The 20,499-nt window shown below is 52.8% G+C and overlaps 9 protein-coding genes across 9 annotated transcripts; 5 read left to right on the top strand and 4 right to left on the bottom strand.

The window, feature by feature from the left end:
* Positions 1-268: 268 nt before the first annotated feature.
* JCM15063_004427 (uncharacterized protein) lies at positions 269-3,134 on the top strand (the record flags this gene model as incomplete). The annotated part of the gene is made up of 13 exons (XM_076679897.1): positions 269-339; positions 450-530; positions 610-700; positions 773-1,076; positions 1,148-1,283; positions 1,354-1,423; positions 1,492-2,204; positions 2,275-2,285; positions 2,366-2,388; positions 2,482-2,586; positions 2,671-2,750; positions 2,849-2,921; positions 2,991-3,134. 13 exons carry the CDS (start codon positions 269-271, stop codon positions 3,132-3,134), a joined length of 1,902 nt encoding a protein of 633 aa, XP_076533020.1.
* A 448-nt stretch (positions 3,135-3,582) lies between these two features.
* Positions 3,583-5,012, bottom strand: JCM15063_004426 (Frag1/DRAM/Sfk1 family protein; the record flags this gene model as incomplete). Its single annotated transcript, XM_076679896.1, has 6 exons — positions 3,583-4,063; positions 4,139-4,231; positions 4,292-4,392; positions 4,470-4,488; positions 4,565-4,844; positions 4,934-5,012. 6 exons carry the CDS (start codon positions 5,010-5,012, stop codon positions 3,583-3,585), a joined length of 1,053 nt encoding a protein of 350 aa, XP_076533019.1.
* A 1,139-nt stretch (positions 5,013-6,151) lies between these two features.
* Positions 6,152-9,258, top strand: JCM15063_004425 (uncharacterized protein; the record flags this gene model as incomplete). The annotated part of the gene is made up of 12 exons (XM_076679895.1): positions 6,152-6,170; positions 6,237-6,295; positions 6,357-6,494; positions 6,559-6,731; positions 6,804-6,900; positions 6,994-7,333; positions 7,400-7,647; positions 7,709-8,168; positions 8,241-8,355; positions 8,434-8,593; positions 8,666-8,804; positions 8,897-9,258. 12 exons carry the CDS (start codon positions 6,152-6,154, stop codon positions 9,256-9,258), a joined length of 2,310 nt encoding a protein of 769 aa, XP_076533018.1.
* Positions 9,259-9,572: 314 nt separating this feature from the next.
* On the bottom strand, positions 9,573-11,902 carry JCM15063_004424 (MATE family efflux transporter; the record flags this gene model as incomplete). The annotated part of the gene is made up of 7 exons (XM_076679894.1): positions 9,573-9,742; positions 9,815-10,047; positions 10,118-10,232; positions 10,304-10,372; positions 10,450-10,660; positions 10,726-10,941; positions 11,006-11,902. The coding sequence occupies 7 exons, from the start codon at positions 11,900-11,902 to the stop codon at positions 9,573-9,575; spliced, it is 1,911 nt and encodes a 636-aa protein (XP_076533017.1).
* A 257-nt stretch (positions 11,903-12,159) lies between these two features.
* On the top strand, positions 12,160-13,280 carry JCM15063_004423 (class I SAM-dependent methyltransferase; the record flags this gene model as incomplete). Its single annotated transcript, XM_076679893.1, has 2 exons — positions 12,160-13,162; positions 13,237-13,280. 2 exons carry the CDS (start codon positions 12,160-12,162, stop codon positions 13,278-13,280), a joined length of 1,047 nt encoding a protein of 348 aa, XP_076533016.1.
* Positions 13,281-13,331: 51 nt separating this feature from the next.
* JCM15063_004422 (uncharacterized protein) lies at positions 13,332-14,788 on the bottom strand (the record flags this gene model as incomplete). Its single annotated transcript, XM_076679892.1, has 6 exons — positions 13,332-13,785; positions 13,864-13,946; positions 14,031-14,091; positions 14,155-14,191; positions 14,270-14,606; positions 14,672-14,788. 6 exons carry the CDS (start codon positions 14,786-14,788, stop codon positions 13,332-13,334), a joined length of 1,089 nt encoding a protein of 362 aa, XP_076533015.1.
* A 156-nt stretch (positions 14,789-14,944) lies between these two features.
* Positions 14,945-15,402, top strand: JCM15063_004421 (U6 snRNA-associated Sm-like protein LSm6; the record flags this gene model as incomplete). The annotated part of the gene is made up of 3 exons (XM_076679891.1): positions 14,945-15,104; positions 15,185-15,298; positions 15,377-15,402. 3 exons carry the CDS (start codon positions 14,945-14,947, stop codon positions 15,400-15,402), a joined length of 300 nt encoding a protein of 99 aa, XP_076533014.1.
* Positions 15,403-16,000: 598 nt separating this feature from the next.
* Positions 16,001-17,241, top strand: YHI9 (Yhi9p; the record flags this gene model as incomplete). The annotated part of the gene is made up of 5 exons (XM_076679890.1): positions 16,001-16,227; positions 16,300-16,314; positions 16,385-16,733; positions 16,829-16,939; positions 17,020-17,241. The coding sequence occupies 5 exons, from the start codon at positions 16,001-16,003 to the stop codon at positions 17,239-17,241; spliced, it is 924 nt and encodes a 307-aa protein (XP_076533013.1).
* Positions 17,242-17,884: 643 nt separating this feature from the next.
* On the bottom strand, positions 17,885-20,350 carry JCM15063_004419 (uncharacterized protein; the record flags this gene model as incomplete). The annotated part of the gene is made up of 3 exons (XM_076679889.1): positions 17,885-18,191; positions 18,269-18,751; positions 18,840-20,350. The coding sequence occupies 3 exons, from the start codon at positions 20,348-20,350 to the stop codon at positions 17,885-17,887; spliced, it is 2,301 nt and encodes a 766-aa protein (XP_076533012.1).
* Between the last annotated feature and the right edge of the window lie 149 nt (positions 20,351-20,499).

Genomic DNA, 20,499 nt, shown 5'->3' with positions numbered 1-20,499 from the left:
ACGTGAGAGCTTCAGTGAACAGGACGAGAGACGAGAGACCTTTGGCGTGACACTCGTGAGTGAGTGTGGCAGACGAGTTATTTTGGGTCAGGCTAGCCAGAACGGGGGTAGCGAGGAGATTCGCGAACCCCGGAGATCATTTGATTAGATTGCCGCGACCGCCCGACCGTTTTTTTCGCTTCGGTTTTTTTCCGCGCTAAATCTTATCCATCTCCTGCTCTCTCCCCTTGATCTCTCTTCGACCTTTCTCCGGACTCACCCGCCTACGATGAGGGCAACGACTGTCGCAGGAGTGATCGCACTCGCTCACCAGTCTCTCGCCGCGACGCACGACTACTGGTCAGTCGCCAACGAGGCCCGATTCCTTTTTAATCTAACAGATCGCGGCGAAAAAACAATAATGCCGCAATCCTCTGTCCATCGCTGACTCTGGTTCTTCGCCGTGACAGGCACAACATCACGTACCTCACGACGAACCCGGATGGAAAGTTTGACAAGCAGTACACCGTGGGAGTCAACGGCACTTGGCCGTGAGTTGCTTCCTCCTTCCGTCTCGGCTTCCGCCTCGCGTGTGCGGTCCACTGATCGATAAGATCGCTTCCGCGACAGGCCACCGATCGTCAATGTCAACTACAACGACACGGTGACCGTACACGCCATCAACGGATTGGGAGACGGACCGACATCTGTTCACCATCATGTACGAGCCTCTACTCTGTCTCAGTCCTCGCATCACAGCGCTGACTCGCGAAGCTTCCCTTGTTCCGAACAGGGACTCTACTTCAACGGCTCGAACTACTACGATGGAGCGCCAGGAGTGACCCAGTGCGGTATCCCGCCAGGCCAGTCACTCGACTACCATGTCCCCGTCGACCGTCAGTGGGGTACCTACTGGTGGCACTCGCACACTGGAGTGCACTACCAAGACGGTCTCCGTGCTCCGCTCATCATTCACGCTCCGGAAGAACCGCACAAGTACGACGAAGAGTATGTCATCGTCTTGTCCGACTGGTATCACGAACGCGCCGAGAAGGAGAACAAGGTCTTCATGTCCAAGTACAACCCTACTGGAGCAGGTTCGTTTCCCCTTTCACCCGATCGTGTTTGAACGCACGAGTTAATGTACTCGTCGATTGCGCGCCCGTAGAACCCGTGCCGGATTCGCTTCTCATCTACGCGGCAAAAGGTGACCAATACCTCCCTTCGAACGAGAACGTCAAGTTCAACGATGATCTCGCGATCCCCTTCGAGGCTGGCAAGACCTACCGTCTCCGCATCATCAAGTACGGAGAACTTTCTCGCCACCTGCTTGTGATCTAACTGACGGTGCATGTTTCGGGATACTTCTCTTAGCGCTGGTATCTTCTCGATGAACTACTTCTGGATCGACGGACACGAGATGAGAATCATTGAAGCCGATGGAGTCAGTTCTTGTCCCTCGTCCAGTTCCCCATTTCGCCAGGGATCGCTGATTCGTCTTGACCTTGACAGACTGATATCGAAGAATTCCCGGTCGACCACTTGACGCTTTCGGTCGCTCAACGATACTCTGTCCTCGTCACTGCGCGCAACACCACCGACTCGAACTTCTTGATCCACGCCATGTTTGACGAGACCATGTTTGACACGGTCCCCGACGGTCTCGTCGTCAACTACACTTCGTCAATTTCGTACGGCGAGGGTTTGCCGATGGCCCCGGCCGAAACTCGCGATGAGCTCACGCTTATGCAAGATCACTTGATGGTTCCGATCATCAAGGAGGAGCAGTTCACGCCTACGAAATCGCTCGAGCTCGACGTCTACTTCGACACATTCGACAACGGAATCAACCGCGCGTCCATGTTTGACAACATTACTTGGGTCGCCCCGAAGACTCCCTCTCTCATGTCGATGCTCTCGATGGGAGAAGACGCGATGGACGTTTCGATCTATGGTCAACAAACTGCAGCTCAAGTGCTGAGCGCTCACGAAGTCGTCGACCTCATGATCATCAACTTCGATGGCAACGGTCACCCGTTCCACCTTCACGGTCACAAGTTCCAAATCACCCGCGTCGCGCAGGATGTCACCTCGGACGATCCCGAATTGAACCCTCCTCACACATTGCACCAAGCGAACCCCATGACGAGGGACACGATTATCGTTCCGGCTGGAGGTGCCGTCAACATTGCTTTCAGGGCCGATAACCCCGGAGCGTGGATCTTGTCAGTCCCTCTCCGCCTCTTTCTCTTTCCTCCTTGGATTCTGACCAATATCTTTCCTTCCCGCCCGTAGCCACTGTCACAGTATGCCTTACCCATCACCTGTACTCCCTCTCAATGCTACAGGAACTGACCTTTTGACTTTCTATTCTCTCTTCGAATAGTTCAATGGCATATGGAGGCAGGTGTGAGTCGAACTTTCTCATTCGCTTGCTCCTTCTCCCGCCTCTATGCAGAAAGAGCTGACAAAATTGCCGAGATCTTTTCGGTTGATACAAAGCTCGCGGTCGTATTCATGGAAGACCCTCTCGGTGCTCAACGCACGATGACTCTGCCGCAACAAATCACGGACCAATGCGCCGCTCTCGGAATCTCTTCCACCGGTGTAAGCTTGACCTTTCCTTTCTCAATCAAGATTCGGAACGCTGACTAGGTTCGATTCTCGGTCGGTGATTCTTTCGGGAAACAGAACGCGGCTGGAAAGATGAGTACGACCGACCTCAAGGGCGCACCTAAAGGACCCCTCACTCAGGAACACATCACGGGATGGTCAGTCTCGATTTTCCCCTGCTTTACTTTGAGCTGTCACTCTTCTCTGTGCGCAATTCGCGCTTATCATGCCTTTTCGTCTTGATTGTTCTGTACAGGACTCCGAGGGCAAAAGGTGCTTTGGCAGGCTGTGTCATCACCGCTCTACTCGGAATGCTCACCGTCGTCTGGGTAAGCCTCAATCTGTCCATGTTCAAGCAAAAGATTTGTTCCTGATTCTTCATGTCTTCTCTTCAAAAGTACGCGGTTGGGGGACAACTCGATGCCGATGAACTCGAGGAAGAAGTTCAGAGGAAACTCGAGGAGAAACGAAGAGCAGGTGGAGGGTTGATCAAGAGAGGATTCAACGTTGTCACCGGGAAAAACAAGCGGGCGGAACTTTGAATCGCTCGACTCAAATAGAAGCAAGAGTTCAAACATGCTGATCGGGGAAGGGTTTTTTTCTTAAGGGAATGAGTCGAAAGGTAGAGGGGCGGGTTCGACAAAAGGAGATCGTGCCTCACCCTTGTCATTACATACATTTTGTGGTTTCGCTTTTGCATTACTAGCAGTTCTTTTTTCGCGGTGTTTGAGCTTCGAACGTCAAAACGAGAGCCGGATGGATCTGATGAGGATGCTCCCATTCTCGCAAAAAAGCTCACCTGCGCTAGCTTTTCGCGCGGAATGATCACATACGAGGTGTAGTATTGTCATAATGCAATTCGATATAGTAAGGAATATGTACAAGATTATATGGTAGGGGAGGGAGATAGGGAAGGGATCTAGGGTGGGAGTATGTCGAGTAATACAATATGCTATTCAGGAACTGGAGAGAGAAGATCGGGGGTCGAGCTCAATGTTGCACGAAGCCATCTGCTTTCGCGTGGTTCATCTCGAGGGGAGTCATGCCCTTCGAATAATTCGCACCGGTAGGCGAGTTGGTGTAGGCGGTCGCATCACTCGACATACTCGGACGATCGACGGCATGACCCATGGTCGTGACCGGGGGTTGTCCAGAGTGCCCAGCGTGAGTCATTTCGGGCGAAGTCATCATCGTTGATCCCGAGGTACCGTTCTCGAGATCGATCCCTCCGGGTTGACCTGGACGACCATCCTTGTGCGCGTGCAATGTGTTGAGTTTGTCTTGCTCGATGAGGGTTTCGTCAAAGCTGTGTCCAACCGTCTTGCGTGCTGGCCACAAGTCGAGTCCGAACGTTGCGAGGTAGACGTCGTAAAGGAATGCGATGAACCATTCGAGCACTCCGGCGGCCGACTTGATGCGGTCGCATCGAGGCGTGAGCGGTACGCCATCGGGAGCTCCAGCGCAGGTTCCGCTATAGTGTGGTGAAAACGGCGGTCAGCTCAAGTTTGAGTGAACGAGAGAGCGGAAATATGGCGTAGGAGCGTACTAGGTGGCAGCAAAGGCGATCGCTGCAGCGATGGCAGTTCCGACAATGATCCACTTGATGATGGCGTTGCGACGAAGATGCTTGCGCTCGACGCTACAAAGGGAGATGCATCAGGTACGATGCGCCCAGCACGCGAGCGAGAGAAAACCTTACTGGTCTAGTCGGAGCCAGTGAATCTCGATGGTCTGGCAGAGAGCCGAAACGGCGATGCACACGACAAAGATGGCAGTGAAGGACCAGTGCACTTTCGGGAACTGTATTTCGCCAATGACGAGCAGGTCAGTGCTTTCTCTTCCTGAAGCGGTCTAGTGCGGTGGAGGGACTGGCGCACAGCTTGATCATTAAAGCATCTATGTATTCAAGGTATCAGTATAGATGCTCGAGTGCAATGATGGTGAGAGACAAGCAAAGAGATGGGAGACTGACGCGAGGAGGAGCAGGGCGAGAGCGCCGAGAATACCAAACACGCAGGCGGCGATGTCGACGTCGCGGTCACGCTTGTGCAATGCTCCCGGGATGCGGCGCAGGTGGCGCAACCACCTCTCACTGAGGAGGGTGAGGGTGTAGAAGAAGGAAGTCAACGCGGTACCGGCGATGAACAGGGCTTGGTGCTCGGCGCCGACGTTCGAGATGTAGGTGACGGTAGCATCGCTGATACGGTATCGCTCGTGATTGTCGTCGATGATCCACCACAGAAGCAAGCCGACTGACGGCGACGCATGGGAATCAAATCAAAGTCAGCACCAGTGTACCTCAAGCGCAATGCCCCATGCAATAGGCGTTCAGGCTACTCACGTAGGGTCGCGGTCCAAAACACGAAGGCCAAGAGCGGGAATATCCAATAGAAGCCGTGGAACTTGGTCGATGTGAGCATGGCTGAACGATTTCCAGGTGTTCGATATCTCGTAAAACCCCGCGTTTCCAACTTGTGCAATCTGCCGAGTGTCGGTCTCGAGAGTGGCTGAGTGTTTTGGAGCGATGGTCTGTACCACTGGAGATGCAGTCAAGACGTGAACAGGGCGCGAGAAGTCAAGTCGATGACAGGCGATCGAATTTCAAGAAACTGACCGAACCCAAACGGCGAAACGTCACCAGTTTCGCATTTTCTCATTTTCCATTTTCCATCGTCGGCTACCGGGACCACGTCGGAACGGGATCGTCACTCCCAATGTGTGATAGCACAGGCCGCTCACGCGAACGGTTGCGAACGAAGGATGCGGTGGGACCCGAAACATTCTCGATAGATTTCGGATCCTCCAACGCTGGTTCCGACTGCAATGTGTGTGTCATCTCGCGTGAGCGCGACGGAGACAGCAGAGGCGGCGGAACCGCAAAAGGGAGAATCACGGAAAATGCGCCTCAGGGGGAGGCTCTGACACGAACGCCGGCCACGCGCGGATGAGAAAACGCGGCGAACGCGCGCGACTGTTCTTGGTTCTTCACTCATCAGCTCACCTTTATTGTCTGGAGGCTCCTAACGCTCCCCAAGTGTAGGAGAGTTCTGCTTTCCTGCAGGAGGGGAAACACAACTCTTTCGAGTCGCCGTCTATCGGGTGAAGCGAGAACCAACATTCTCCGAAGAAACTATTTGTACCGAAACACCTTGTCTTTCTTGATCGTGTAGCGGTTTGGGAGTCGTCGGAACATGCCAATCATAACTCTAACCTCTTTCCCTTTCTCTGTACTCGAGTGAGATGGATGTTTCGGGATCAATGAAGAAGGAGACGAGACGAGGTCTCCTCCTCTCTCTGCACTCACGCGAGCCAGCTGTCCTTCTGGTAGTCAGTCACCGCACGTTGCTTGGAGTGTATTTGCAAGCATCGCCTTGCGAGATCACAAGTGTCATCGAACACCCTCTTCACTCGTCTTTGATCTCCTGCATCTAGCCCGGACACGACGCACATCGCCAGACCCAGCCCGGCGAAAACGACAGCTAGGAGTGCAATTCGCAGTAGCGTCGCGACCGAGCGGCTTCGGGAGGAAGTGGAGCTTTCGCGGGAGGTTGAGTGAACCATGACGGCGGAAAAGCCAGGTAAGCGCAAAGCTCGCTTTTACAGATCACATGAAGCTCATACGAATGTCGAGCTGGTCGCGCCAGCTCCGCGACCGATCGCCAAGCTTGCCGAAGCTGTCGTGAATCGGATCGCGGCTGGAGAGGTCAGTCTCCGTCTTGATTCGTTTACCGTTCGTACCTGCTGAGCGACTTTGTATTCTTGAGATCATCCAACGCCCTTCGAATGCGCTCAAAGAGCTCATTGAGAATTCGCTTGACGCCGGAGCGACCTATATCCGCATTTCAGTCAAGGAAGGCGGCGTCAAGCTGCTTCAGATCCAGGACAATGGCAGCGGCATACGGGTACGAATGTATCTTGTCTTATATCCATCAGCGTCACTGGCTGATTCCAGCCTCCGCGATACAGAAAGAAGACCTGGCGATTCTGTGCGAACGCTTCACGACCTCCAAGATCAAAGTGTTCGACGACCTGTCGAGTCTCGGGACCTATGGGTTCCGTGGCGAGGCACTCGCGAGTATAAGCCATGTCGCGCACTTGACCATCACGACAAAGACGAAAACAGATGCTTGCGCTTGGAAGTAGGGCAATCAAAATCCCCTCTCGTCTCTCCCGTTTGTGGACTAGACTGTAGCTTGCCTCCTACGATGCAGAGCGGCTTACTCGGACGGTCAATTGGTTCCGGTCAAGTCTGGATCAACCAATGTGGACCCGGTCCCGACCGCAGGCAACGATGGCACGACGATCGTCGTAAGCTTCTGCCCTTTCCTTGACCTTCCCGCTCTCTCCCTCTGTTTTGTTATATCGCATCATGACAACAAGACTGACTAGTGATCCGTGCAGGTCGAAGACTTGTTTTTCAACACGCCTCAACGACTCAAGTCTCTCCGCAGCGCATCAGACGAGTACGGCCGCATCGTGTCGGTCGCACTCGCATATTCTATTCACAATGCAGGGATCGCAATCTCGTGCAAACGGCAGAACGCCGGTTCGACCGCTGATGTCAATACCCAAGTGGGCGCGAGTGTCCTCGACAACATTGGCTTGTCGTACGGTGAACATGTCAAGAAAGAACTCGTGTCGGTCAAGGCAGACGACGAAAGGTTTGGTGTCAAGGTAAATGCGCTTTGCACCGGACTCAATTACCAGGCAAAGAAAGGCATCTACTACTTCTTCATCAACAGTGCGTCTTGACCTTCCTTCCTCACACCCTCGTGCCACAGTGGTTGATTATGATTAGCCCCACTAGATCGATACGTTGATTGCTCGCCACTCAAACGAGCTCTCGAGGGGTTCTATGGAACCTTGCTAGCAAAAGGCTCTCATCCCTTCGTATACTTGTCCCTCTCGATCGCACCAAATAAGATCGATGTCAACGTACACCCGACAAAGAAAGAAGTCGGATTCGAAGATCAAGACGAGATTGTCGAATTGATCTGCGAAGCGTTGGCGAAAGCGTTAGAGAGTCAGGGAGAGAGTAGGAGCTACAAAGTCCAGGTTAGTCGAGATTTGTGCAGAAAGCTTTCAATTGCAATATTGACGACGGCTGGACTTGCAGACACTCCTACCTGGAGCGCGCACGCCGAAACCCTCGACACCCACGTCAATCGAAGCTGCGGGATCGAGCGCATCAGCGGACCCTCCAGTAGCATCGACCTCTACGCTGCGCAAGCCGACCAAGACAGCACCCCAAAAGCTCGTTCGAACCGACGCCAATTCGCAAACGCTCGATTCCATGTTTCCGGTTCTTTCCTCGTCTTCAAGTCGTCGTTCAGACAAAGGCAAAGAACGAGCGTCTGAGCCTGAAGATGAAGATGTGCTTGTCGAGGACGATCGATCGGGGCAAGTGCGACCGACCAAGAAGTTCAAGTCGGATCACGATCCCGGACTCGACAAGGTTGTTGCCGAAGAGAAAGCTCGACAGATGCTACTCGCGAGAGTCAGGATCAGTCAGAGTGATTGCGCACTGACGAGCGTAAAAACCCTGCGTAATCAGGTGATCGAGCGCCGAAACGAAGGTCCGAAACGCCATCCTTTGCTTGGTTTGTGGTGCTAGCATGGCTGACATTTGCTCTGCGCTTCCATCTCAGAACTCGAGCAAATCTTCAAGAATCACATCTTTGTCGGAGTCGCAGACACGGAAACGGGTCGATCGCTCATTCAATACCAAACCAAACTGTACCTGGTCCACCACAATATTGTCGCGTGAGCTTTTCCTACCCGTTACGGAACCGTCAACACGGACCTCGCGAACGCTTGTCTGAAGCCGATCGCGCGATGCAGGGAGCAACTTTTCTACCAATTGACACTCCGGCAGTTTGGGAGGTTCAGTCGAATCAAACTACAACCTGCACCATCGCTCAAGAAGCTCATACGGCTTGGAGTCGAGAGGGGGTACTCTCACGGAGGTTCTGCCAATCTTTCGATTGACGACATCATCAACGTCAGTGTGACCGATCCTCCATCTTTGTTCACACCTCTTCTTTTGAACTGACTCCAGTCGGATGTATCACAGAGAATTCTCGAACGGATATTGGATGCGAAAGACATGATTCAAGAGTACTTTTCAATTTCGATCGACGAGGACGGAGCCCTCGAATCTCTCCCACTGATCCTTCCCGCACATGCGCCGGATCTCCAAAAACTGCCACTCTGTACGCACACGAGCGTCTCGATTCCCTTTCTTCAAACAGACAAAAGACTGAAACATGAAAGACAATTCTTTGGGTTCTTCGATGCTTTGCAGTCCTGCTCAGGATTGGTATCTATGTCGATTGGGAACGAGAACAAGAATGTTTTGAATCCCTCAGTCGTGAACTCGCCTATTTCTATTCCCCAGCTCGACTCGACCTAGACTCGAATTCTTCAACATTCCCCCAAGCTTTCAATGAAGCGAAGGCAGAAGAACAGGAACAAGATACGGCACGCAAGAGTTTGATCAAGAATGTCTTGTTCCCTGCGTTCAAACAGTACCTCGTCCCTCCCTCTCGATTCGGTTCCGATTCTGAATCGAATTCGACCTCGACCGATGGGACTGGGAGTGCACAAAATCCAGTCGTGTTGATCACGAGGTTGGAAAGTTTGTACAAAGTGTTTGAGCGATGTTGAAAGAGAGAAAAGTTTTTTCGCTTGTCATCACGATAAGAAGTGAAACTCGAATGGTTCCCGGTGAACTTTCCGGTGAAAAAGATGAATCACCTTGTGCTTTTCGGGAGATGCAGAGAGATATACGAGCGAATTGCACAGGGTAAAGGGGAAGAAGACGAAAGAATGGGATGTGAGAATGGAACAATCATGAACGATCAAAGTCGAAAGAATTTGAGATGGAGAACAAGGAGAGAGAAGAATACGCTCGTTTCGAACAAAGATGACGAGAGGGAAGAGCTCCCTAAGAGAGAGAGGATGGAGGTTTCCTTTTGTTTTTAATCTTGTTCACTGTCGGAATCGTTCAGACTCTCTTCCTCGTCCCGTTTCGCAGTCCCCAATCTCATCCTCGTGACTTCACTTTCCTTCTCCCACTCCATCGTCCATACGACGTACGTCAAGATCGTACCCGTGATCGATAACGATACTGTCAATCCAACCCACAAACCTATTGAAAACAAACAAAAACCCCTTCAGTCAATCTCTTCAAGGGATACGAAAGAAAAAAGGGGAAACTGACCATTTAGACCCCATTTAGGTCCAGCAAACGTGACAAACATGCCAACAGGCAACCCAATCATGTAGTACGCGGCAATATTGATGTACGCTCCCAACCCTGGTTTCCCTGCACCTCGCAACACTCCCGACATGGCTCCTGACAATCCGTCCATGAGTTGGAAGGCCGCTACGAGGGGTAACACGGTTGCGACGATCCCAACGATCGAAGGTTCCGAAGAGAACAATCTTCCCCATCTGTAAGATATTTCCAGAAAACAAGTTCAGAAAGGAATGGAGAGAGAGAGAGAGGGAGAGAGAGGCTTACACTCCACGGAACAAGACGAGTACGATCGAATTGAACGCCGAAACGATCACGGCGATCAGAATCGTCATCCTCGATGCCAATCTCGCCAAATGAGGTTTTTGAGCTCCCAACAAATCTGTTTAATTCGTAAATGTTTTGTACAGGTTAATCAGATCTCGACAAAAAGTCTTTTGAAAGAAAACTTACTGCCGATGCGAACTGCAGCTGCTACCGAGAGAGCGTATTGGCATTGATAGAACAAAGAAGCGGTAGTGACTGTTCAAACGCCCGATTTTCCTCGATCAACACCCCCCGGAAAAGGAAAAAAAGAGAAAGAGAGATGAGGAACTTGCGCAAAACGGATTGAGCTGCTAAAGCAGTTGGACCCAAATAACTCGTCGCGAGTCCGACGATTTCCCAACACCACCATTCACTACCTACCATGGCGATTCCGGCGAGGCCAAGTTTGAGGTTGAGTCCCAATGACGAAAACATGCGTTTGTCGAACCCTCCCCATGCCGTTCTCGGAGCGTACAAGATTGAATACACCAACAATGTAACAAACTGTTCATACCAATATTACGAGTCAGCAAAATCTGAGGAGAAGAGGCAAGAGAGAAAACCCGTACCATGATGTTGATACTGACGGCGGTCGCGATGGGAGCGCCTACGAACCCGATCCGAATCTTGTCCCACGGACCCCACACGAGTGCCCAATTGAGGAAAAAGTTGGTCGGTGCCGCTAGGAACAAGGCGATCACGGGAGCGTTCATCAACCCTTGCGCTTGCAACCACCTGCGCATGACTTCGAACGCCGTGTACGCTGGTAGCGCAAACGAGAACACCTTTTCTCGAAATGACAAGTCAGCGAGAAGGGCTGAATCAGGGGAATCGAAAGAGAACCCTTACTTTGAGGTATTGACCTGCTCGGTACGCGACCATTGGGTCTTGACGCAGCAGTTCGCGCAGGATGCGTTCCGAGTTCCAAAAGATGACGGTTTGGGGCACGTTTGTACAGAAACAGATGAACGCGGTCCGAAGTGCATGGAGGGAAGTGGTTTCAGGTCGATCAGAAGTGAACGCTTGAGGACACAACGTGTCGAGGGCCGAGATCAAGCCTTGAATGACGGACAGGGCCGTCACGTTCGCGGTCATGTTGGCGAGGGAAGCACCTGCGAGTTCGGCCGTTCCGAGATGACCACACGAGAGGACGACCGCAAGCATGAGACTGTACTCGGCGAAATGAGTCGTCACGATCGGAGCAGTGTATCGAATCAAGATCCAACATTCTTCCTTGGCCGCGGTCGAGTTGGCCTCGTCTTCGAGTTGTCTTGCTTCCCGCAGGGCTTCGTCGTCGGCGAGAGCCTGGGCTTCGGCCTGGCGGATCGTGATGGACGAGGTCGATGCGGTACCGGGGGTGCTCTTGCCATTCGCGAGGAGGGGAGTACGCTCTGTCAGCGCGGCGGGCACGAGAGGAGGGGTTCGAATCCGATTCGGACTGTCGGTTTCGTCATCGGTGAGTTCGCGCGTTGGACTCAACCTGCGTTCGTGCGAGTACGCAGACGAGACTGAAGTGCGCCCTGAAGGGTTCTTGCGCGGTTTGCGACCCCGTTCTCGTTCACAGTCGTCGATCGAAGCGGGAGGAGACGACGAAGTCGAAGACGATGCAGTCGCACTCGTCGGGTGGGGTGGAGGCGGGTGGGAAGGTTGGAGCGAGGTTCTCCCTTGGTTCATCGCCTGCTGGAGGAACGAAGTCTCTCTCGAGAAGCTCGCAGGCGACGTCGAAGGGTACTGGCCCGAGAACATGGCGTCCTAGAAACCGGGCAACACCTGCGCGAGTCGGCGAGAGAGAGTGTGTATCGGTGCTTTCGGCGAGGGAACCGCCTAACGAGGCCCGTGGTGAGGCGATGCGAGACGCAAGAAAGATTTCAAGTCGGTAACGACGCCATCGATCGATTTTGCACGCACATCGTCCCTCGTCAAGTCTCCTGAGTGTACATACCTTGTCCAGAACTCTTTTACGAGCTCAATAGCCCGAACGCGGATTCAAAGTGGGTCGCAACATGACGTCGACGTCGAAACCTCCCGTCCTTGGCACCGCCCACCGCCCCGTCACGCTTGACCCAGCCCCTCGAGTCCAACCCGACCTGTACCAACCCAAACCTAAACCCCATATCGATTCCGAAGTCGATCCCGAAGGACGAACCGCTCGAACTGCAGCTCATCGAACCGCGGTACATGGCAACTACCTCAACTACTACGAACGACGCGTGACGACCGATCCTACCCAACTCGACGACAGATTGGAACTGATCCCCCGTGAATGGATCGAAAACCAATCGGTACTCGATGTCGGATGCAACGCTGGTCAGGTCTCGATTCAACTCGCGAGGGATTTGCATGCGAGTCGAGTCACCGCCGTCGATTTGGACCCTGGATTGATTCGCAAAGCGAGGAGGAACCTCGAACTCGCGTGGTCAACCCACAGTCCGAATCGACAATTCCTCGAAGAAGCCGAGAACCTCTCTTTACGCACCCGATCGACCCTTCGAACCCGAACCGAACACGACGACTCGAACGATTCGTACCATTATTTCCCAATTTCACTCGGCATGATGTTTGGCTACTTGCCTCGACCGAAACAGCTACTCGCCACGACCTCTCCTGCACAAGAACCACCTCGTTCACGACGCAAGAGTACAACGACGACACCGACAACAAACGTGTTTCCAGAGAACCTGACCTTCATCTGTCAAGATTGGGTCGAACCCGCCACCACACCAACCGATTCGAACCATCCCGAGACGACGTACGATGTCATTGTTGCCTTCTCGATCACGAAATGGATTCACTTGCACCGGTTGAACCCGGGCTTGTTGACGTTTTTCAAAAAATGTTTCAACTCGCTGAACCCGGGAGGAAGGCTCGTGTTGGAACCTCAACCGTTCTCGACCTATCAACGTTCGATTCAACGTTCAACTCGTGATAATCACAAAGACGACAACAACGACGACGATAACGACGAACAAGTGTTGAAGAAGAATTACGAACAGTTGAAAGCGGGTAGTCAGAGAGGGTGGAGGTGGGAAGAAGGAGATTTCGAACGAGTCTTGATCGATTTGGTCGGGTTCGAACACAAGACTTTTCTCGGGTACACGGGACGCACGGGTTCAACGTTTCGTAGACCGGTCGAAGTGTACACGAAACGTCGGCAAAACCCCCACTCGACGACTTCTTAATCGCGCATGTCGTCTTTGTCATCGACCCGAGATTGGACGAGTTTGAGCAACTTGTTGACGTCCCCTTGCCCTCCTCCTCCTCCTCCGTCTGGCAAGGTTGCATCTTCTTCGCAAGGAACCCAGTTGACCAACGGAGTCGAACCCGACTCGTAGTGAGCTTCTCTGACGTACAACAAGACTCCGCTCGATCTCATCTCGACCGTCACTTGTCTCGTTCGACGACGATCACGGTAATCGATCGTCGAGATGGTCAGGTGAGATGGGTTCGATAGGGAAGAGAGGATCGGGGCGAGCACTTGTGAGGTGAGGGGAGCTGAATACGTCGGACAGGGCAGAATCAACAATGGACGACCACCTCCTCTTCCGGTCGAGTCGATGCTGTCATTGTTGTCGTCAGAGTAGTAACATTGAAGGTCGAGTTCAGACAGTTTCGAGATCGTAAAGAATGCTCTGAATCATAGATCCCCCGTCTCTCTTTTCAGTTTGTGCGTGCTAGAAATTCAGAGATCTTTTGTCAAGAAGACTCACCTGAAATCCGCTTCACATTCTACAATGTATTGACCTCGCCATTTGCACGTGTCGAGAACCCACAAAATCGATTGCGCTTTGTCCTGTAACCCCCCAGCGTTTATTCCAAACAACCCGTTTCAGGATCCCGGTCCGTTATGAAGAGAAAGACAAAGGTGCTTCTGTACCCAGATCACATCGAGGAGACAATCGCCCGGAAGTGAAGAATGGAATCGACCGAGAGCGCGCCTTGTTGATATTCGGAGGTTCAGAATCTTTTCGAACGAGGGGGTCCGACGGACGGGAACTCACCCTGCAACTCGGCTGTACAGAATCGTATTCTTGCCATCTTGAAAACAGGTGTCAACATGGGTAAGTTTGACATGTTTCTCGCGAATAAGAATATATTTGGGAATTCCCCCTCAACTCGTATCGGTCGTCGTAGCGGCGAGACACCGTTTGCCCACTGGAACGACGCTCATCCTCCATGCCGAATCGAGATCGGCAGGCAACGTTCCTTCGGTCAAATCGAGCGTTTCGGCGTACGACAACAAGTTTTTGGCCCACGATTTGAACGTCGGTTTGTGAGGTCCAGCGGTGCGTTTGTTTGGATTCTTGCGAGTGCTCGATGGCGCTCGAGTTGGGGGCACAGGTGTCGATTCGGGTTCAGGTTCCGATTCGCTCGCACTGCCAAACGAGAGATCCTCGAGACCCATCAAGTCTCGTGAAGTATTCCTCGCGGCTTCGATCGCATGTGTTCGTCGCTAGAAAAGCAAAAGTCGACATAAGGCAAACGATCTTGTGGGAACAAACCCAATGGTAACCTTACAAGCTTCTGAGCGTCGAGCGCGAGTCGACGTCGTCGCTCTTGAGCGGTTGTACCAGATATGGCATTCTGGTGAAACGCGTGTCTGCGATCGAAAGGGTCCTGACTGATGGACGACATGTCAGATATCGAGACTTGTCGTGTTTGCAGAGAGACGCGAAACGTTATAATGTCCGGGGGGTTTCATCTCTCATTCGCTCTCGGCACTCCCTCACCTCGACTACGCTCCGTTTGAACCTCTAGAACAAATCTTGAACTCTGTTGCTAGGCGTCAAGATGTCGGACCACGAAGCGCCAGTCGATTCCTTAACGAACGACTCTCAAGTTGAATCGCAACCTCAACCTCAACCGGAACTGCCAGGTCCCGGTGCTTTCCTCAAGAGTGTCGTAGGACAACAGGTTGTCGTCCGGCTCAACTCGGGAGTCGATTACCGAGGTAAAGAAAACAAGAAATCCGGTTCTACTGAACATTCAAGTTCCGTGGAGCTCACCTCTCTTGTTTGGTCTCGAACGCAGGTATTCTCAATTGTTTGGATGGGTACATGAACATTGCGCTCGAGGGAACCGAGGAGTGGGTCAATGGAGTCAAGACCAACTCGTACGGAGACGCGTTCGTGCGGGGGAACAATGGTCAGCCTCTCTCTCTCTCTCGCTTTCTCTTTCGGATACGAGAGTCTGATCTGACGAGACGAGTTTTCTGGGTCCTAGTGTTGTACATTTCTAAAATGGCTTGAAGAAAAACGTAACGATCTCTTTGTTCGCAGTGCTTTTGCCTCGAATGAACGGAACGCCTTGCAAGCGAGAGTAACTTCCGAGCGTCGGCCTTTTGTTACATCTCGTCAAAGGGAAAGCCGTGGTCCAAGCCGATAGACTGTCGAGCAAAGAACGACTGCGTTTCGGCTTGGGGGCAAACCTTCCAAGACGCTCGATCCTGTTTGGACTGAGGAAAAGGTACTCGATCGACAGCGGCGCTATACATTCGGCTTAGAGCGGACAAAGAGCTCGAGCACAGAGATGGTAATCGTCGTATTCCAAGCGCGAGGGGCACGGCTCAAGTTAAAAGTTCCGGCTCGGTTACTTTGGTTGACTCGCCTCTTCTGGCTGTTTTCCACTCGGCGATTCGGTGTGTTCGCTACGGACGCAAGGTTTAAGCTGTATTCTCTAAGCCGATTAGCGGCCTTATCTTTCGACGAGAAGGGACATGTACCGGCTCTCGGCCGGCAACCCGCGCGCTTACGTGCGCACAGCATGTATTCACAATACGTGAGCTGCAATTGTAAAGACTTTGTTTTGACTAGACGTCCACCTCGACCTTGATCGACCCTAAAAATCATGGAGTTGACGTTCTACACAGTCGACGCGTTCACGCAAGAGCCATTCTCGGGCAACCCCGCCGCAGTCATCATCGAAGGTCTCGAAGGAACCTCGACTCCGTCCGACGACATTCGACTCCAGATTGCCGCAGAGTTCAACTTGTCTGAAACTGCGTACGCAACGAGGTTGTCAGCTAAAGGCAGTGAGGAACCTAGATACAGTCTTACCTGGTTCACTCCGACCGAGTACGAGCAACTCCCACTCTCCCTCTCGCTGTGACATTCCGAGCACTGAGTGGTCGAACCGATACCTGACAGAGAGATCCCACTATGGTCAGTCGAAAATACCCCTCTTGGTACATACGGTTCACTAGTACTCACCCCCACTTGGCTCGTCTTGCAGCGGTCACGCAACTCTCGCCACTGCTCAGATCATCTTCAAGCATCACGAGTCGAATGCACGAACGATTCACTTTGAATCTCGTAGACGAGGCACGCTCGTAGCGCGCAAGAACGACGACGATTCCATCTCGCTCGATTTCCCCGTCTCTTCGCTCGTCACCCTCAGTTTAGATGACAAACGATGGTCGAAAGCACTTGACAAGATACTCAAGATCACCAAGGAACCGGATGACGTTATGGATATGGGTCACGTTGTCAGGATGGATTGGGCAGACGAAGTCAATGGTCTGGTGGTCGAACTGTCAGATGAAGTCGACCTCGAACACCTCAAAGTCGATCCTTCTAAACTCGTTGGTTCCTTTCACAGATGATGCTCGTGATCCGAGTTGGCTTCAGAATATACTTACATTGCCCCGGTTTCCGGAACCTTTCTTCGCGCTCACAGTCTGGAATTGCCGGCATGGTGATCTTGACTCAACCTGCTCCGAAAGGATCAGGTCACGACATTTACTCTCGAGTGTTTGCTCCTGACATTGGTGTACCCGAAGATCCCGTCGTACGTGAACCATCCTTTTTCCAGCTTTTCTTGTTTCCTCCAAATTTCAACTGAAAGCTCTCTTTTTGTCCGAGACACAGACGGGTGCGGCACATACGGCTTTGGCAGCATTCTACACTCTAGAAAGTCCTTCACTCTCTCGACTTTACAACTCGGCCCAAATCCGAATCGATCGAACGTTGAGAGCGAAACAAGTCGGTCGTAGAGGAGGAGAGTTGATCGTCAAGTATGACCCAGAGACGAAACGAGTTGAATTGAGGGGGTTTGCGAGACAAGTTATGCAAGGACAAATCTCTTTGTAACGAGCAAAGTCTTTTTCAGAGTATTTGCTTCTCTTTGCCTTTCCTGTTTTGCACAATGGCATAGATCGTTGACGTTCACAAATGATTCGAGATAGAACTGAAGCAAGGGCGGAGCAATCGTTCATATTGAATTCGTGTATCGTTTCGGTCAGAATCAAACAGAATCCATACTCAATTAGGGGTACAACCAAGAATAAGGAAGCACATAGTAAACAGGACAGACAAGGTAGGTAGGTGGGTGACAAAGAAGTTCAAGACGAAACAAAGAAAAGGAGCAGGGGAGGTGTAGGGGAAAGACAAACAAGAGATAAAGAAAAGTAACAAGTGCAGAACAAACGTTTCACTCCGCGAGCGAGAGAGGAGGTTTGAGACTGTGGTCGGTCTTCGGGGGGTATAAGGTTGAGAATGATTCAGTGGGAGCGCACGAGGCGGCGAGTTGGGTGACAGATTAAGAACAGGGGGCGTGCAAACAGGTTCGATCGATTCGGTAGAGTACACAGGGGGGGGCGGTCCTTGTAGAAACGTTCGAAAAGGACAAGGAACGAAAAGAGAGAGCAGAGGACTCGGTTGTCGCAATCGGTTACATAGTGATCCGGATCGAACGAACGATGGAGACGACCCCAAGGGTTCGAAAAAGATCTTCTCATGTTTGGTCCATATCGTGATCATCCTCGTGTTGGTCCAATTGCGACTTGTAGTGTAGGTCTAGTTTGTGATCTTCGTCGCCAACGTCTTCGTCTTCGAATGCGGCCCAATCTCCATTTTGGACATGCTGCGAGTGGTGTTGTTGATTCGGACCTTGACGTGGGTCGAGCGGAGTCGAATTGCGATCTTGTGCGAGCGAGTATTGCATTGACGTGAACGGACCTTGACCGGTACGCAAGTCTTGGTTTTGACGTTGCAATTCCGCAATCTGTTGAGTCTGCAATTCGACCGTCTCGAGCAGGTGACTATATCGAGGGAGACACCAGAACGTGGATTAGGTCTGTATTTTCCCAAAACCGGGAGGGGAAAGCTAGAAACTCACCGAATGTATTCAACACTTTTGGCCAAGATGACTCCCTTGTTGGCTTTCGCCGCTGCTGCTCCTCCCGCGGATCCATTGTTCGATCCACTAGCGTTCGCCATCATGGTAGCTCCCGATCCACCACTGACCGGACTCGTACCAAAGATCCCGATCGGAACCGGGGGTGGAGGTCCGGGACTCATCAAGCTCAACGCAGCGACTCCCAATCCCGCTGGTGGAGAGCCAGTGGCATCAGGAACGGTCGCGCCGCTCGCGACGGCTCCTCCTGAACCACCACCACCTTGGGTTGAGCTCGAACTCGAACGACGAGGGATCCCAGGAGCCGTCGGTGGAGGCATGCTTGAAGTCTTGATGAAATGTTCAGGTACGAGTTCAGACAGTTCGGCAATTCGATCGTTGATGTTGTCTCGACGACGACGTTCAACGAGATTGTGCGATTCTCGACGTTTGCGACGTTTCTCGCTGACATCTCCTCCAGCACCGCTGAAATCATTCCAAACGAAAAGCGTGAGCCTGCTGCTGTTTTCTTGTTTTGAAAGGAGGGTGGAAGGGAAGAAAAGTAGTAACTCACAAAGGTTTGTCATCTCCTTCTTCTTCCTGAACGTCTTCGAGCGATTGTTGTGGTTGAGCAGCTTTCTTGGACTTGTTCGAACCCGCCGCCGCGACTGCTTCCGCTTTCACTTGCTTGTTCGAGTTTGTCCTCGATTTGTCGTGCGTGGCAGCAGCAGTAGTGATCGAAGAGCTCGCAGCTGGGGCCGAAGCAGGCATGCTCAACCCTTGGATCGGTTTCCACCCTGTCACTTCATCCGAAGCTTGTTCCGGAACAGATCCAAGAGGTGGAAGTGGCAACGGTGGTGGGATGAACGACAATCCACTTTGAGAGAACCACGATCCCGTGGCCGAGAGCGACGAAGGTAGGGACGAAGGGGTTCCAGACGAGTTGTACGCTGGCATCGACGCCGGGTATTGGTGAGAAGGAGGATGTAGGGGTTCGCCATTCGCAGAAGGAATGATGATCGCTGCCGTGGTCGAGGGTGGGTTCGCGCCGCCCTGGTTGTTCCCCACCGAGGTCGACGCCGTTCCCGAATTCGAATTCGAGCGGTCAGAGGTGTTGGCGCTTGGTGAAGGTCGATCTTGGTACCCTGCAGCAGTACTGTTGCGACGTGCCGAACGCGAACGAGATGTCCTCGGTGCTTTGCCGACCCCTGCGGTGGGTGCCCTCGATCTCGATCCACTCCCCGTGCGCTCGCTGCTGCCGGCACTCGCCCTCGAGAGAGACCTCCCTTCTCGTCCTCTCGATACTGTCGTCGATGAACCAGGTGGAGAACGCTTCGAAGCAGGAGCAGCGAACGCGTTGTCGGATGAGCCCGGGTCGGCAAAGGGGGATTCCTTATTGCTGTTGCCGAGCGAGCGCAAATGGGTAGGAGGGAAGAAATCGGCAGCTGGAATCGTCGGACTCGTGTGTGAAGGAGATTGAGCAAAGGGAGGGATCGTCGCGGCGGAGGAAGGAGGATGAGCTTGACTTTCCGAAGTTCGAAACCGGGATGGTTGCGAAGGGTCTCGGTCACCATTCAAGTTCAGGGTACTCATCGAGGTCGAGCCCAAGAATCCGTTCGTTCCAGCAGCAGCAGAGGGAGCACTACCCGGGCCTACACTTGAAGCCGGGTAATAATGTTGTGGGTCGGCGGTATTTGTAGCGTTCGATGCGTGGGCGTGGTGGTTCGCATGGTGTTGACTGAACGATGCGAGCATGTTCTCAATGTCGAGGTCGGTTTCCGTCAAGACCGAGCTCGATCCAAACACTCCTCCGGTCGTTCCAGCGTAGTGATTCGCCGCCGCGAACGCGTTCCACCCCGTGTTCGAGTTGGGCCCGAACGAGGGTCCCGCGAGTCCAAACAGGACTGAAGGATCGATCGCGCTGTGGACCGAAGTGGACGAGTGATGCAACGAAGCGAGTGCAGACGAAGTGGGGGGCACGGTCGAAGTCGAACTCGAAGGGACCGCAAATCCCGACATTTTCACCGTCGCACGCGTCGTGTGGTCGCTCGTCGGGGGTATCGAAGGTGGGAAGAATGCCGCCATTGACTGCGTCCGTTCCAGTCGTGGTGAGTGCGAGTGCGAGAGGCAAGGGTGTTGATCAGACGTTGGGAGACACGCTCTCTCCTTTGAAAAAGATGTTCGTGTGGGCGATCGACGCGTACAGGTGGCTAGTCGGTCTGGGGTACAATCAC

Source organism: Sporobolomyces koalae (assembly GCF_050403365.1).
Source record: "Sporobolomyces koalae JCM15063 DNA, S_koalae_JCM15063T_v1_ctg28, whole genome shotgun sequence".
Classification (NCBI taxonomy): Eukaryota; Fungi; Basidiomycota; class Microbotryomycetes; order Sporidiobolales; family Sporidiobolaceae; genus Sporobolomyces; species Sporobolomyces koalae.
The sequence above is the reverse complement of the archived record's forward strand: the minus strand, read 5'-3'. Positions and strand labels throughout refer to the sequence as shown.